This window comes from Salvelinus alpinus, chromosome 8 (assembly GCF_045679555.1).
Source record: "Salvelinus alpinus chromosome 8, SLU_Salpinus.1, whole genome shotgun sequence".
In the NCBI taxonomy this organism is placed as follows: domain Eukaryota; kingdom Metazoa; phylum Chordata; class Actinopteri; order Salmoniformes; family Salmonidae; genus Salvelinus; species Salvelinus alpinus.
In genome coordinates, this window is record NC_092093.1 from 45,747,062 (window position 1) to 45,765,456 (window position 18,395).

At 42.2% G+C, this 18,395-nt stretch overlaps 1 protein-coding gene across 1 annotated transcript in view; it reads right to left on the minus strand.

Annotated features, from left to right (window-relative positions):
• dlec1 (DLEC1 cilia and flagella associated protein) overlaps positions 1 to 18,395 on the minus strand; it is a 93,833-nt gene that overhangs the window by 1,626 nt on the left and 73,812 nt on the right. Inside the window, exons 31-36 of the mRNA XM_071414053.1 lie at positions 14,486 to 14,608; positions 14,310 to 14,404; positions 12,173 to 12,260; positions 11,669 to 11,878; positions 7,892 to 8,053; positions 7,593 to 7,746 (exon numbers count right to left, since the gene is read on the minus strand). Coding sequence (XP_071270154.1) covers positions 7,593 to 7,746; positions 7,892 to 8,053; positions 11,669 to 11,878; positions 12,173 to 12,260; positions 14,310 to 14,404; positions 14,486 to 14,608 — 832 coding nt within the window. The remainder of the gene's footprint in view (positions 1 to 7,592; positions 7,747 to 7,891; positions 8,054 to 11,668; positions 11,879 to 12,172; positions 12,261 to 14,309; positions 14,405 to 14,485; positions 14,609 to 18,395) is intronic.

An 18,395-nucleotide genomic window follows, 5' to 3' on the forward strand; every position in this document is an offset into this window, starting at 1 on the left:
GCTTGGTGAGAAGGTGACAACAGTTGGTGCGATTATTCGCAAATGGAAGAAACACAAAAGAACTGTCAAACTCCCTTGGCCTAGGGCTCCATGCAAGATCTCACCTCGTGGAGTTGCAATGATAATGAGAATGGTGAGGAATCAGCCCAGAACTACACAGGAGGATCTTGTCAATGATCTCAAGGCAGCTGGGACCATAGTCACCAAGAAAACAATTGGTAACACACTACGCCGTGAAGGACTGAAATCCTGCAGCGCCCGCAAGGTCCCCCTGCTCAAGAAAGCACATATACATGCCCGTCTGAAGTTTGCCAATGAACATCTGAATGATTCAGAGGACAACTGGGTGAACGTGTTGTGGTCAGATGAGACCAAAATGGAGTTCTTTGGCATCAACTCAACTTGCCGTGTTTGGAGGAGGAGGAATGCTGCCTATGACCCCAAGAAACCATCCCCACCGTCAAACATGGCGGTGGAAACATTATGCTTTGGGGGTGTTTTTCTGCTAAGGGGACAGGACAACTTCACCGCATCAAAGGGACAATGGACGGGGCCATGTACCGTCAAATCTTGGGTGAAAACCTCCTTCCCTCAGCCAGGGTATTGAAAATGGGTCGTGGATGGGTATTCCAGCATGACAATGACCCAAAACACACGGCCAAGGCAACAAAGGAGTGGCTCAAGAAAAAGCACATTAAGGTCCTGGAGTGGCCTAGCCAGTCTCCAGACCTTAATCCCATAGAAAATCTGTGGAGGGAGCTGAAGGTTCGAGTTGCCAAACGTCAGTCTCGAAACCTTAATGACTTGAAGAAGATCTGCAAAGAGGAGTGGGACAAAATCTCTCCTGAGATGTGTGCAAACCTGGTGGCCAACTACAAGAAACATCTGCCCTCTGTGATTGCCAACAAGGGTTTTGCCACCAAGTACTAAGTCATGTTTTACAGAGGGGTCAAATACTTATTTCCCTCATTAAAATGCAAATCAATTTATAAAATTTTTGACATGCGTTTTTCTGGATTTTTTTGTTGATATTCTGTCTCTCACTGTTCAAATAAACCTACCATTAAAATTACAGACTGATAATTTCTTTGTCAGTGGGCAAACGTACAAAATCAGCAGGGGATCAAATACTTTTTTCCCTCACTGTATATGTACACTCAGCAGTTCACACACCATGTAAACCACTGGGAAGACAGGCAGCAGTTAAAGTAGATGGCCCTAGCTAGCAAAAAGACCGTACAAAATAATTATGCTTATCACTCCTGGAGCTATCAGGAGTCCTCTAGCTCTAGAATGAAGCAGACCACAACAAATATAAAATACTTAGGATACTTAATAAGTGACAAACAACAAATATATAAAGATACATTTATCCCATTACTCAACAATATGAAAGCAGATCAAATACAATAGAACAATCTTCCCATACATCTAACAGGTAGAATAAACCTCTTCAGAATGGCATGGCTTCCAAAATTGTCATATTTATTCTCGGTAATACCAATTACCCCACCGAAGACATTCTAAAAAAGTATTTGGGCAAATAAAACTCAGAATAAAAAGGAACGTTTTACCGTCAGAGGGTAGTTTTAACCTTACTATGGAAGAAAATTAAACATATTCTACAAGAACCATTATCCCTCTCTAAAAACACAACCTTACGGAACAGTTCTTGGATAGGTTTTCAGAATTCACTGATAAATTGGTCCACATGGAAAACTAAAGGCATAGAAACCGTAAATGACTTGGTAACAGGAAATACATGTATTTCCATGACTGAATTAAAAAAGCCATTTTGGATATTTTTTTAAATACATGCTACTTAAAAGTTTGATATCAAGACATTTTGATTTGAAACCTTTTGGACATCAGAACGATCTGTATTGGAGTCACAAAAGGATGTTGATATGATAGGCAAGCTATACAAAACCTTGCAGAGCCTATCTACAGTTGAAGTCGGAAGTTTACATACACCTTAGCCAAGTACATTTAAACTCAGTTTTTCACAATTCCTGACATTTAATCCCAGTTAAAATTCCCTGTCTTCGGTCAGTTAGGATCAACACTTTATTTTCAGAATGTGAAATGTCAGAATAATAGTAGAGAGAATGATTTATTTCAGCTTTTATTTCTTTCATCACATTCCCAGTGGGTCAGAAGTCTACATACACTCAATTAGTATTTGGTAGCATTGCCTTTAAAATGTTTAATTTGGGTCAAACGTTTCGGGTAGCCTTCGACCTGCTTCCCACAATAATTTGGGTGAATTTTGGCCCATTCCTCCTGACAGAGCTGGTGTAACTGAGTCAGGTTTGTAGGCCTCCTTGCTCGCACACACTTTTTCGGTTCTTCCCACAAATTTTCTATAGGATTGAGGTCAGGGCTTTGTGATGGCCACTCCAATACATTGACTTTGTTGTCCTTAAGCCATTTTGCCACAACTTTGGAAGTATGCTTGGGGTCATTGTCCATTTGGAAGACCCAATTGCGACAAAGCTTTAACTTCCTGACTGATGTCTTGAGATGTTGCTTCAATATATGCACAGAATTTTCCTCCCTCATGATGCCATCTATTTTGTGAAGTGCACCAGTCCCTCCTGCAGCAAAGCACCCCCACAACATGATGCTGCCACCTCCGTGCTTCATGGCTTGCAAGCCTCCCCCTTTTTCCTCCAAAAAAAACAATGGTCATTATGGCTACAACAACCACCTGAGCCACTGCCTGTTCACCCCGCTATCATCCAGAAGGCGAGGTCAGTACAGGTGAATCAAAGCTGGGACCGAGAGACTGAAAAACAGCTTCTAGCTCAAGGCCATCAGACTGTTTAACAGCCATCACTAACATTGAGTGGCTGCTGCCAACACACTGACTCAAATCTCTAGCCACTTTAATAATGATAAATTGGATGTAATAAATGTATCACTAGCCAATTTAAACAATGCCACTTAATATAATGTTTACATAACCTACATTACTCATCTCATATGTATATACTGTACTCTATACCGTCTACTGCATCTTGCCTATGCCATTCGGCCATCGCTCATCCATATATTTGTATGTACATATTCTTATTCATTCCTTTACACTTGTGTGTATAAGGTAGTAGTTGTGGAATTGTTAGGTTAATTACTTGTTAGATTTTACTGCACGGTCGGAACTAGAAGCACAAACATTTCGCTACACTCGCATTAACATCTACTAATCAAAAAAGTTTGATTTGATTTACAGGACCATGGTTACCTATGAGAGCTCTAGTAACTACAGGACCATGGTTACATATGAAAGCTCTAGTAACTACAGCACCATGGTTACATATGAAAGCTCTAGTAACTACAGGACCATGGTTACCTATGAGAGCTCTAGTAACTACAGGACCATGGTTACCTATGAGAGCTCTAGTAACTACAGGACCATGGTTACCTATGAGAGCTCTAGTAACTACAGGACCATGGTTACCTATGAAAGCTCTAGTAACTACAGCACCATGGTTACATATGAAAGCTCTAGTAACTACAGGACCATGGTTACCTATGAGAGCTCTAGTAACTACAGCACCATGGTTACCTATGAAAGCTCTAGTAACTACAGGACCATGGTTACATATGAAAGCTCTAGTAACTACAGGACCATGGTTACCTATGAGAGCTCTAGTAACTACAGGACCATGGTTACATATGAAAGCTCTAGTAACTACAGCACCATGGTTACCTATGAGAGCTCTAGTAACTACAGGACCATGGTTACATATGAAAGCTCTAGTAACTACAGGACCATGGTTACCTATGAAAGCTCTAGTAACTACAGTACCATGGTTACCTATGAGAGCTCTAGTAACTACAGTACCATGGTTACCTATGAGAGCTATCCAGTAGCTAGAGGACCATGGTTACCTATGAGAGCTCTCCAGTAACTACAGGACCATGGTTACATATGAAAGCTCTAGTAACTACAGCACCATGGTTACCTATGAGAGCTCTAGTAACTACAAGACCATGGTTACCCATGAGAGCTCTAGTAACTACAGGACCATGGTTACCTATGAGAGCTCTAGTAACTACAGTACCATGGTTACCTATGAAAGCTCTAGTAACTACAGCACCATGGTTACCTATGAGAGCTCTAGTAACTACAGGACCATGGCTACCTATGAGAGCTCTCCAGTAGCTACAGAACCATGGTTACCTATGAGAGCTCTAGTAACTACAGGACCATGGTTACATATGAAAGCTCTAGTAACTACAGTACCATGGTTACCTATGAAAGCTCTAGTAACTACAGTACCATGGTTACCCATGAAAGCTCTAGTAACTACAGTACCATGGTTACATATGAAAGCTCTAGTAATTACAGCACCATGGTTACATATGAAAGCTCTAGTAACTACAGCACCATGGTTACCTATGAGAGCTCTAGTAACTACAGGACCATGGTTACATATGAAAGCTCTAGTAACTACAGGGCCATGGTTACCTATGAAAGCTCTAGTAACTACAGTACCATGGTTACCCATGAAAGCTCTAGTAACTACAGTACCATGGTTACATATGAAAGCTCTAGTAATTACAGCACCATGGTTACATATGAAAGCTCTAGTAACTACAGCACCATGGTTACCTATGAGAGCTCTAGTAACTACAGGACCATGGCTACCTATGAGAGCTCTCCAGTAGCTACAGAACCATGGTTACCTATGAGAGCTCTAGTAACTACAGGACCATGGTTACATATGAAAGCTCTAGTAACTACAGTACCATGGTTACCTATGAAAGCTCTAGTAACTACAGTACCATGGTTACCCATGAAAGCTCTAGTAACTACAGTACCATGGTTACATATGAAAGCTCTAGTAATTACAGCACCATGGTTACATATGAAAGCTCTAGTAACTACAGCACCATGGTTACCTATGAGAGCTCTAGTAACTACAGGACCATGGTTACATATGAAAGCTCTAGTAACTACAGGACCATGGTTACCTATGAAAGCTCTAGTAACTACAGTACCATGGTTACCCATGAAAGCTCTAGTAACTACAGTACCATGGTTACATATGAAAGCTCTAGTAATTACAGCACCATGGTTACATATGAAAGCTCTAGTAACTACAGTACCATGGTTACCCATGAAAGCTCTAGTAACTACAGTACCATGGTTACATATGAAAGCTCTAGTAATTACAGCACCATGGTTACATATGAAAGCTCTAGTAACTACAGCACCATGGTTACCTATGAGAGCTCTAGTAACTACAGGACCATGGTTACCTATGAGAGCTCTCCAGTAGCTACAGAACCATGGTTACCTATGAGAGCTCTAGTAACTACAGGACCATGGTTACATATGAAGGCTCTAGTAACTACAGTACCATGGTTACCTATGAAAGCTCTAGTAACTACAGCACCATGGTTACCTATGAGAGCTCTAGTAACTACAGAACCATGGTTACCTATGAGAGCTCTAGTAACTACAGTACCGTGGTTACCTATGAAAGCTCTAGTAACTACAGGACCATGGTTACCTATGAAAGCTCTAGTAACTACAGTACCATGGTTACCTATGAGAGCTCTAGTAACTACAGTACCATGGTTACCAATGAGAGCTATCCAGTAGCTAGAGGACCATGGTTACCTATGAGAGCTCTCCAGTAACTACAGGACCATGGTTACATATGAAAGCTCTAGTAACTACAGCACCATGGTTACCTATGAGAGCTCTAGTAACTACAAGACCATGGTTACCTATGAGAGCTCTAGTAACTACAGGACCATGGTTACCTATGAGAGCTCTAGTAACTACAGTACCATGGTTACCTATGAAAGCTCTAGTAACTACAGCACCATGGTTACCTATGAGAGCTCTAGTAACTACAGGACCATGGCTACCTATGAGAGCTCTCCAGTAGCTACAGAACCATGGTTACCTATGAGAGCTCTAGTAACTACAGGACCATGGTTACATATGAAAGCTCTAGTAACTACAGTACCATGGTTACCTATGAAAGCTCTAGTAACTACAGTACCATGGTTACCCATGAAAGCTCTAGTAACTACAGTACCATGGTTACATATGAAAGCTCTAGTAATTACAGCACCATGGTTACATATGAAAGCTCTAGTAACTACAGCACCATGGTTACCTATGAGAGCTCTAGTAACTACAGGACCATGGTTACATATGAAAGCTCTAGTAACTACAGGACCATGGTTACCTATGAAAGCTCTAGTAACTACAGTACCATGGTTACCCATGAAAGCTCTAGTAACTACAGTACCATGGTTACATATGAAAGCTCTAGTAATTACAGCACCATGGTTACATATGAAAGCTCTAGTAACTACAGCACCATGGTTACCTATGAGAGCTCTAGTAACTACAGGACCATGGTTACATATGAAAGCTCTAGTAACTACAGTACCATGGTTACCTATGAAAGCTCTAGTAACTACAGTACCATGGTTACCCATGAAAGCTCTAGTAACTACAGTACCATGGTTACATATGAAAGCTCTAGTAATTACAGCACCATGGTTACATATGAAAGCTCTAGTAACTACAGCACCATGGTTACCTATGAGAGCTCTAGTAACTACAGGACCATGGTTACATATGAAAGCTCTAGTAACTACAGGACCATGGTTACCTATGAAAGCTCTAGTAACTACAGTACCATGGTTACCCATGAAAGCTCTAGTAACTACAGTACCATGGTTACATATGAAAGCTCTAGTAATTACAGCACCATGGTTACATATGAAAGCTCTAGTAACTACAGCACCATGGTTACCTATGAGAGCTCTAGTAACTACAGGACCATGGTTACCTATGAGAGCTCTCCAGTAGCTACAGAACCATGGTTACCTATGAGAGCTCTAGTAACTACAGGACCATGGTTACCTATGAAAGCTCTAGTAACTACAGCACCATGGTTACCTATGAGAGCTCTAGTAACTACAGAACCATGGTTACCTATGAGAGCTCTAGTAACTACAGTACCATGGTTACCTATGAAAGCTCTAGTAACTACAGGACCATGGTTACCTACGAGTGCTCTAGTAACTACAGGACCATGGTTACATATGAAAGCTCTAGTAACTATAGCACCATGGTTACCTATGAGAGCTCTAGTAACTACAGGACCATGGTTACATATGCAAGCTCTAGTAACTACAGTACCATGGTTACCTATGAGAGCTCTAGTAACTACAGGACCATGGTTACCTATGAGAGCTCTAGTAGCTACAGTACCATGGTTACCTATGAGAGCTCTCCAGTAGCTACAGTACCATGGTTACCTATGCGAGCTCTCCAGTAGCTACAGTACCATGGTTACCTATGAGGGCTCTAGTAACAACAGGACCATGGTTACCTATGAGAGCTCTCCAGTAGCTACAGGACCATGGTTACCTATGAGAGCTCTCCAGTAGCTACAGGACCATGGTTACCTATGAGGGCTCTAGTAGCTAGAGAACAATGGTTACCAAAGAAAGCTCTAGTAACTACAGGACCATGGTTACCTATGAGATCTCTCCAGTAGCTAGAGAACAATGGTTACCAAAGAAAGCTCTAGTAACTACACGACCATGGTTACCTATGAGTATTCTCCAGTAGCTAGAGGAGCCTCCTCGGTTGGAAAGATGGACCTCCTTGACCAGGGTCTGACCCACGTAGCAGGTACCGAAGTCCAGACTGTCACAGGACAGACTTACAGTGGGCAGGGACAGGTGGGCACAGAGTGGCACGGTCTGCGGACAGGAGAGGTTTAAAGACAGGACAGAACAGGGCAGGAGTACAGACAGTTAGCACACCATGTACTCTGAACCAAAGCATGCACTGTTAAATCAGAATGACTATAAATATCCCTTACAATCACTATGAATGATCTGTTACCTGCAGACTGTTGTTGTTGTAATGCACTGACAAGGTCTGCAGGAACCTCAGCTTCCTCTCTCCACTCTCATTGGTAACCAGAGACACGATGGGCGGGACTTCCTCTGCAGGCTGCCTCAGATAGGCCAGCATGGATAGAGAGCTGTGGAACGCCACCTTCACCTGCCAACCACAGGAGGAAAGGATATTGGAAGTCCATTGTAGAATCCCTATATGTACATGCAATATGTCCAATGAGTTATGCTGATACAGTTTACACTGATATAGTTTACGCTGATATAGTTTACACTGATATAGTTTACACTGATATAGTTTACACTGATATAGTTTACACTGATATGGTTTACACTGATATAGTTTACACTGATATAGTTTACACTGATATAGTTTACACTGGTATAGTTTACACTGGTATAGTTTACACTGGTATAGTTTACACTGATATAGTTTACATTGATATAGTTTATATTGATATAGTTTATATTGATATAGTTTACACTGATATAGTTTACACTGATATAGTTTACACTGATATAGTTTATATTGATATAGTTTACACTGATATTGTTTACACTGATATAGTTTATATTGATATAGTTTACATTGATATAGTTTACATTGATATAGTTTACACTGATATAGTTTACACTGATATAGTTTACACTGATATAGTTTACACTGATATAGTTTACAATGATATAGTTTACATTGATATAGTTTACACTGATATAGTTTATACTGATATAGTTTATACTGATACAGTTTACACTGATATAGTTTACACTGATATAGTTTACACTGATATAGTTTACAATGATATAGTTTACATTGATATAGTTTATACTGATCCAGTTTACACTGATATAGTTTATACTGATATAGTTTATGTTGATATAGTTTATATTGATATCGTTTACACTGATATAGTTTACACTGATACAGTTTACACTGATATAGTTTATACTGATCCAGTTTATACTGATATAGTTTATACTGATATAGTTTACACTGATATAGTTTACACTGATATAGTTTACACTGATATAGTTTACACTGATATAGTTTACATTGATATAGTTTATATTGATATCGTTTACACTGATATAGTTTATACTGATATAGTTTATACTGATCCAGTTTACACTGATATAGTTTATATTGATATCGTTTACACTGATATAGTTTACAATGATACAGTTTATATTGATATAGTTTATATTGATATCGTTTACACTGATATAGTTTACAATGATACAGTTTATACTGCACAGCACCTATTGTTAGGTATCTACTGATGTGTTCTGGTGTACTGTTAGGTATCTACTGGTGTGTTCTGGTGTATTGTTAGGTATCTACTGATGTGTTCTGGTGTATTGTTAGGTATCTACTGATGTGTTCTGGTGTATTGTTAGGTATCTACTGATGTGTTCTGGTGTATTGTTAGGTATCTACTGATGTGTTCTGGTGTATTGTTAGGTATCTACTGATGTGTTCTGGTGTATTGTTAGGTATCTACTGATGTGTTCTGGTGTATTGTTAGGTATCTACTGATGTGTTCTGGTGTATTGTTAGGTATCTATCTACTGATGTGTTCTGGTGTATTGATAGGTATCTACTGATGTGTTCTGGTGTATTGATAGGTATCTACTGATGTGTTCTGGTGTATTGTTAGGTATCTACTGATGTGTTCTGGTGTATTGTTAGGTATCTACTGATGTGTTCTGGTGTACTGTTAGGTATCTATCTACTGATGTGTTCTGGTGTATTGTTAGGTATCTACTGATGTGTTCTGGTGTATTGTTAGGTATCTACTGATGTGTTCTGGTGTATTGTTAGGTATCTACTGATGTGTTCTGGTGTATTGTTAGGTATCTATTGATGTGTTCTGGTGTACTGTTAGGTATCTATCTACTGATGTGTTCTGGTGTATTGATAGGTATCTACTGATGTGTTCTGGTGTATTGATATGTATCTACTGATGTGTTCTGGTGTATTGTTAGGTATCTACTGATGTGTTCTGGTGTATTGTTAGGTATCTACTGATGTGTTCTGGTGTACTGTTAGGTATCTATCTACTGATGTGTTCTGGTGTATTGTTAGGTATCTACTGATGTGTTCTGGTGTATTGTTAGGTATCTACTGATGTGTTCTGGTGTATTGTTAGGTATCTACTGATGTGTTCTGGTGTATTGTTAGGTATCTATTGATGTGTTCTGGTGTACTGTTAGGTATCTATCTACTGATGTGTTCTGGTGTATTGTTAGGTATCTATCTACTGGTGTGTTCTGGTGTATTGTTAGGTATCTACTGATGTGTTCTGGTGTATTGTTAGGTATCTATCTACTGATGTGTTCTGGTGTATTGTTAGGTAATCTATCTACTGATGTGTTCTGGTGTATTGTTAGGTATCTATCTACTGATGTGTTCTGGTGTATTGTTAGGTATCTACTGATGTGTTCTGGTGTATTGATAGGTATCTACTGATGTGTTCTGGTGTATTGTTAGGTATCTACTGATGTGTTCTGGTGTATTGTTAGGTATCTACTGATGTGTTCTGGTGTACTGTTAGGTATCTATCTACTGATGTGTTCTGGTGTATTGTTAGGTATCTACTGATGTGTTCTGGTGTATTGTTAGGTATCTATCTACTGATGTGTTCTGGTGTATTGTTAGGTATCTACTGATGTGTTCTGGTGTACTGTTAGGTATCTATCTACTGATGTGTTCTGGTGTATTGTTAGGTATCTATCTACTGATGTGTTCTGGTGTATTGTTAGGTATCTACTGATGTGTTCTGGTGTATTGTTAGGTATCTATCTACTGATGTGTTCTGGTGTATTGTTAGGTAATCTATCTACTGATGTGTTCTGGTGTATTGTTAGGTATCTATCTACTGATGTGTTCTGGTGTATTGTTAGGTATCTATCTACTGATGTGTTCTGGTGTATTGTTAGGTATCTACTGATGTGTTCTGGTGTATTGTTAGGTATCTACTGATGTGTTCTGGTGTATTGTTAGGTATCTATTGATGTGTTCTGGTGTACTGTTAGGTATCTATCTACTGATGTGTTCTGGTGTATTGTTAGGTATCTATCTACTGATGTGTTCTGGTGTATTGTTAGGTATCTACTGATGTGTTCTGGTGTATTGTTAGGTATCTATCTACTGATGTGTTCTGGTGTATTGTTAGGTAATCTATCTACTGATGTGTTCTGGTGTATTGTTAGGTAATCTATCTACTGATGTGTTCTGGTGTATTGTTAGGTATCTACTGATGTGTTCTGGTGTATTGTTAGGTATCTATCTACTGATGTGTTCTGGTGTATTGTTAGGTAATCTATCTACTGATGTGTTCTGGTGTATTGTTAGGTATCTATCTACTGATGTGTTCTGGTGTATTGTTAGGTATCTACTGATGTGTTCTGGTGTATTGTTAGGTATCTACTGATGTGTTCTGGTGTACTGTTAGGTATCTACTGATGTGTTCTGGTGTATTGTTAGGTATCTACTGATGTGTTCTGGTGTATTGTTAGGTATCTACTGATGTGTTCTGGTGTATTGTTAGGTATCTACTGATGTGTTCTGGTGTATTGTTAGGTATCTACTGATGTGTTCTGGTGTATTGTTAGGTATCTACTGATGAGTTCTTGTGTATTGTTAGGTATCTACTGATGTGTTCTGGTGTATTGTTAGGTATATACTGACGTATTCTAATATACTGTTAGGTATCTACTGATGTGTTCTTGTGTATTGTTAGGTACCTATGTACTAACCTACCTGCGTGTTGTGTCGTGGCTGCAGCAGCAGTAGCTGGTTCTCCCCAGATGGGAGGCTGTGGGAGGAGCAGCCGGCTGTCCCAACACCACCTCTAGGCTGTGGCTGCAGTACAGAAAAGGGAGGCTGGGTACTCAGCCTGAAACTCAGAGGCATCTCTGTACTGTTCTTCAACTGGAACGTCCGTGTGATGGAACACTTCCTCTGTACCATCTGAGAAATCACAACATGGTAGAGAAGTTACCCAATGACAAAATATGAGCCTGTAAATGGAAGAAATACAACATTGCAGACAGAAAAATGTCACTGTTGAAAAGCAACATCAAGTATGAACACAGTAAAGTACAGAAAACACTATTTTACACAAAATGTATTTTTCTGTACCCTTTAGTGTGTGTCCTTTACTGTATTTATACTTGGGATATCACTTTCCAACAGTAAAAGTTCAAAAACCCCTGGAGCACATATTTAAATATGTAGGTGGTTTGTCAGGTGTCTCAGACCCACCTCATTGTGTGGCTCGCCCTGTATTAAATCACTAGCCACAGCACAGAACTCCAGGCACTCCTCTTCCTCCTCCATCTGCACTGACAGGCTAAAGAGTAGAACACAGCAAGTCACTGACAGGCTAAAGAGTAGAACACAGCAAGTCACTGACAGGCTAAAGAGTAGAACACAGTCAATCACTAACAGGCTATGAGGGAGTCAGGAGAGGAACACAGCAAGTCACTGACAGGCTATGAGGGAGTCAGAGGAACACACAGCAAGTTGCTGACAGGCTAAAGAGATGAACACAAACAGTAAGTCACTGACAGGCTAAATAAATGAACACAGACAGTACGTCACTGACAGACTAAATAAATGAACACAGACAGACCACCTGCTCTACAATTTCATACATTCAGTTGATTTACAGAACAGCTAGGTTTACAGAAGCTATCTGTTCTGCTACACATTGGGGCAGTTTTCACAGACGCCGATTAAGCCAAGTCCTGGACTAAAAGGAAGCTCAATGGAGAATCTCCATTGAAAGTTCAGTGGCTTGTGAAAGTATTCACCCCCCTTGGCATTTTACCTATTTTGTTGCCTTACAATCTGGAATTAAAATTAATTTTTTGGGGGGGTTGTATCATTTGATTTACACAACATGCCTACCACTTTGAAGATGCAAAATATTTTTTATTGTGAAACAAACTGAAAACTTGAGCGTGCATAACTATTCACCCCCCAAAGTCAATACTTTCTAGAGCCACCTTTTGAAGCATTTACAGCTGCAAGTCTCTTGGGGTATGTCTCTATAAGCTTGGCACATTTCATGGCAAAACTGCTCCAGCTCCTTCAAGTTGGATAGGCTCCGCTGGTGTACAGCAATATTTAAGTCATACCACAGATTCTCAATTGGATTGAGGTCTGGGCTTTGACTAGGCCATTCCAAGACATTTAAATGTTTCCCCTTAAACCACTCAAGTGTTGCTTTAGCAGTATGCTTAGGGACATTGTCCTGCTGGAAGGTGAACCTACGTCCCAGTCTCAAATCTCTGGAAGACTGAAACAGGTTTCCTCAAGAATTTCCCTGTATTTAGTTCCATCCATCATTCCTTCAATTCTAACCAGTTTCCCAGTCCCTGCCGATGAAAAACATCCCCACAGCATGATACTGCCACCACCATGCACCCCCCGATGAGAGGTGTTGGGTTTTCTCCAGACATAGCGTTTTCCTTGATGGCCAAAAAGCTCAATTTTAGTCTCATCTGACCAGAGTACCTTCTTCTATATGTATGGGGAGTCTCCCACATGCCTTTGGGTGAACACCAAACATGTTTGCTTATTTTTTTCTTGAAGCAATGGCTTTTTATGGCCACTCTTCCATAAAGCCCAGCTCTGTGGAGTGTACGGCTTAAAGTGGTCCTATGGACAGATACTCCAATCTCTGCTGTGGAGCTTTGCAGCTTCTTCAGGGTTATCTTTGGTCTCTTTGTTGCCTCTCTGATTAATGCCCTCCTTGCCTGGTCTGTGAGTTTGGTGGGTGGCTCTCTCTTGGCAGGTTTGTTGTGGTGGCATATTCTTTCCATTTTGTAATAACGGATTTAATGGTGCTCCGTGGGATTGTCAAAGTTTAGGGTATTTATTTATGACCCAACCCTGGTCTGTACTTCTCCACAACTTTGTCCTTGACCTGTTTGGAGAGCTCCTTGGTCTTCATGGTGTCGCTTGCTTGGTGGTGCCCCTTGCTTAGTGGTGTTGCAGACTGGGGCCTTTCAGAACTGGTGTATATATACTGAGATCATGTGACACTTAGATTGCACACAGGTGGACTTTATTTAACAAATTATGTGACTTCTGAAGGTATTTGGTTGCACCAGATCTTATTCAGGGGCTTCATAGCATAGGGGGTGAATACATATGCACCCACCAATTTTCCGTTTTGAATTTTTTGGAACAAGTAATTTTTTAAATTTCACTTCACCAATTTTGACTTTTTTGTGTATGTCCATTACATGAAATCCCCCCAAAATATATTTAAATTACAGGTTGTAATGCAACAAAATAGTAAAAACGCCAAGGGGGATGAATACTTTTGCAAGGCACTGTACGTTTTAGTCTTGGAAACAATTAAGCATAATGGTCCATAGTGGTTTCTTACACGGCAGGTCTGACAGAGGCCTGGAGGTCCAATCTGAGAGGTTCCAGATCCTGACCCTGAGCCCTTTGAACCTTACCCGGGATACAGGAGGACACCTGCAAAGACACACATGTGAGTACCAAACATAACATGGTGACAGAATCATGGCACAGCAAATTCGGAAGGAACCATAATACCTTGGAGTCAAGGCTCATGAAGCCCAGAGCGAAGGATACACAGGCAGCGTTAGAGGTCAGTTCTGACAGGGTCAGGGGAGTGAAGGAGACGTGGATGGTGCTGCTGCCCCCTGCTGGAACATCCTGGAATAACAACAAGGTTAAAAGACTGGTCAACATACCTGCTTACCCTTCTACTGTATACAGCACAGTTAACGTGATGGCCTCTTAAAGATGGACATACTATCTGTTATGGGTAGTCTGTTGTAGAGTGATGCAGTATGGGTAGTCTGCTGTGTGTACTATCTGTTGTAGAGTGATGCAGTATGGGTAGTCTGTTGTAGAGTGATGCAGTATGGGTAGTCTGCTGTAGAGTGATGCAGTATGGGTAGTCTGCTGTAGAGTGATGCAGTATGGGTAGTCTGCTGTGTGTACTATCTGTTGTAGAGTGATGCAGTATGGGTAGTCTGTTGTAGAGTGATGCAGTATGGGTAGTCTGCTGTGTGTACTATCCAGAGATGGAAGAGGAAGAGAGACATATAGAGTCAATGAACTAAGCAGACCAGACCCAGCTGCTACCTGTTTGGTGCTTATGGGAGAGCCACTCCTTAACCCTTTACACTGTGGACAGGGCAACATTGAAATGTTTGTTTCAGAAGAAATATGAAACGCATATGCATACGCATGGTAGCAATTAAAAGGGAACAGTTTGGAGTTTATGGGAAAGTTATTAGACCAAATGTGAGGCCACAACAGTTCTCCTGACACAAGACTGAATCCAAACATTACACTGTTGATTTGATGTGCATTTTGATAACAACATTTGAAAATATTCTGGATACATTCAGTAACATGCAAAGAATATTCCTGGTAGATGTGGGGTCGGTGCAGAGTGAGAGGACTGACTGGTGTCTCCAAGTGGCCACACCTCTCCAAGGTGTGGGTTAGGTGCAGAGTGAGAGGACTGACTGGTATCTCCAAGTGGCCTCACCTCTCCAAAGTGTGGGTTTGAGTGAGAGGACTAACTGGTGTCTCCAAGTGGCCTCACCTCTCCAAAGTGTGGGTTTGAGTGAGAGGACTAACTGGTGTCTCCAAGTGGCCTCACCTCTCCAAAGTGTGGGTTTGAGTGAGAGGACTAACTGGTGTCTCCAAGTGGCCTCACCTCTCCAAGGTGTGGGTTTGAGTGAGAGGACTAACTGGTGTCTCCAAGTGGCCACACCTGTCCAAAGTGTGGGTTTGAGTGAGAGGACTAACTGGTGTCTCCAAGTGGCCACACCTCTCCAAGGTGTGGGTTTGAGTGAGAGGACTAACTGGTGTCTCCAAGTGGCCACACCTCTCCAAGGTGTGGGTTTGAGTGAGAGGACTAACTGGTGTCTCCAAGTGGCCACACCTCTCCAAGGTGTGGGTTAGGTGCAGAGTGAGAGGACTGACTGGTATCTCCAAGTGGCCTCACCTCTCCAAAGTGTGGGTTTGAGTGAGAGGACTAACTGGTGTCTCCAAGTGGCCTCACCTCTCCAAAGTGTGGGTTTGAGTGAGAGGACTAACTGGTGTCTCCAAGTGGCCTCACCTCTCCAAAGTGTGGGTTTGAGTGAGAGGACTAACTGGTGTCTCCAAGTGGCCTCACCTCTCCAAGGTGTGGGTTTGAGTGAGAGGACTAACTGGTGTCTCCAAGTGGCCACACCTGTCCAAAGTGTGGGTTTGAGTGAGAGGACTAACTGGTGTCTCCAAGTGGCCACACCTCTCCAAGGTGTGGGTTTGAGTGAGAGGACTAACTGGTGTCTCCAAGTGGCCTCACCTCTCCAAAGTGTGGGTTTGAGTGAGAGGACTGACTGGTATCTCCAAGTGGCCTCACCTCTCCAAAGTGTGGGTTTGAGTGAGAGGACTGACTGGTATCTCCAAGTGGCCTCACCTCTCCAAAGTGTGGGTTTGAGTGAGAGGACTGACTGGTATCTCCAAGTGGCCTCACCTCTCCAAAGTGTGGGTTTGAGTGAGAGGACTAACTGGTGTCTCCAAGTGGCCTCACCTCTCCAAAGTGTTGGTTTGAGTGAGAGGACTAACTGGTGTCTCCAAGTGGCCTCACCTCTCCAAGGTGTGGGTTTGAGTGAGAGGACTAACTGGTGTCTCCAAGTGGCCTCACCTCTCCAAAGTGTGGGTTTGAGTGAGAGGACTAACTGGTGTCTCCAAGTGGCCTCACCTCTCCAAAGTGTGGGTTTGAGTGAGAGGACTAACTGGTGTCTCCAAGTGGCCTCACCTCTCCAAAGTGTGGGTTTGAGTGAGAGGACTAACTGGTATCTCCAAGTGGCCTCACCTCTCCAAAGTGTGGGTTTGAGTGAGAGGACTGACTGGTATCTCCAAGTGGCCTCACCTCTCCAAAGTGTGGGTTTGAGTGAGAGGACTGACTGGTGTCTCCAAGTGGCCTCACCTCTCCAAGGTGTGGGTTTGAGTGAGAGGACTGACTGGTATCTCCAAGTGGCCTCACCTCTCCAAAGTGTGGGTTTGAGTGAGAGGACTAACTGGTGTCTCCAAGTGGCCTCACCTCTCCAAAGTGTGGGTTTGAGTGAGAGGACTAACTGGTGTCTCCAAGTGGCCTCACCTCTCCAAAGTGTGGGTTTGAGTGAGAGGACTGACTGGTATCTCCAAGTGGCCTCACCTCTCCAAGGTGTGGGTTTGAGTGAGAGGACTGACTGGTATCTCCAAGTGGCCTCACCTCTCCAAGGTGTGCAGTTCCTAAGTCATTTCAATGCTATTTTCTGACTCAAAGAAGGCACTAGAAGGTGCTTTTTAGAGCTCTCCAAGCTGTGCCAATGAGGAAATAGATCAAGCACACTTGTAGTGGTTTTGAACACAGCCCTGCATCCCCGCAATCAGACAATTACTGTTGTTGTTTACGCAATCCAAAAACTGTCCATTCTTTCCCCGCTGAATCCGCCAAGCACTTTCCCCTGGCCGTGGTTTCACTACATAGTAGGTAGGGACAGTGGGAATCTCGTTCATCCATTCTCATTGACGGGGTGTAGTGGAGCGGGTCCACAGTTTCAAGTTCCTCTGTGTCCACATCACCAACACACTATCACGGTCCAAACACACCAAGACAGTCATGAAGAGGGCACGACACCTTTTCCCCCTCAGGAGACTGAAAAGATTTGGCATGTGTCCCCAGATACTCAAAAAGTTCTCCAGCTGCACCATCGAGAGCATCCTGACCAGTTGCATCACCGCCTGGAATGGCAACTGCTCGGCATCTGACCGTAAGGTGCTATAGCGGGTAGTGCGTCACTGGGGCCAAGCTTCCTGCCATCCAGGACCTCTATATTAGGCGGTGTCAGAGGAAGGCCCAAAAAATAGTCAAAGTCTCCAGTCACCCAAGTCATAGACTTTTTTCCTCTACTACCACACGGCAAGCAGTACCGGAGCGCCATGTCTGGGTCCAAAAGGCTCCTTAACAGTTTCTACCCCCAAGCCATAAGACTGCTGAACAATTAATCAAATGGCCACCCGGACTATTTACACAGATCAGTTAGTCGGCAATCGCCTGCACTGTTGGCTGCAATGTCAAACAAGCCCTCCCTCTGCTGTGAGTGATGCAGTATGGGTAGTATGCTATACGTACTATCTGCTGTGGAGTGATGCAGTATGGGTAGTATGCTATACGTACTATCTGCTGTGGAGTGATGCAGTATGGGTAGTATGCTATACGTACTATCTGCTGTGGAGTGATGCAGTATGGGTAGTATGCTATACGTACTATCTGCTGTGGAGTGATGCAGTATGGGTAGTATGCTATACGTACTATCTGCTGTGGAGTGATGCAGTATGGGTAGTATGCTATACGTACTATCTGCTGTGGAGTGATGCAGTATGGGTAGTATGCTATACGTACTATCTGCTGTGGAGTGATGCATTATGGGTAGTATGCTATACGTACTATCTG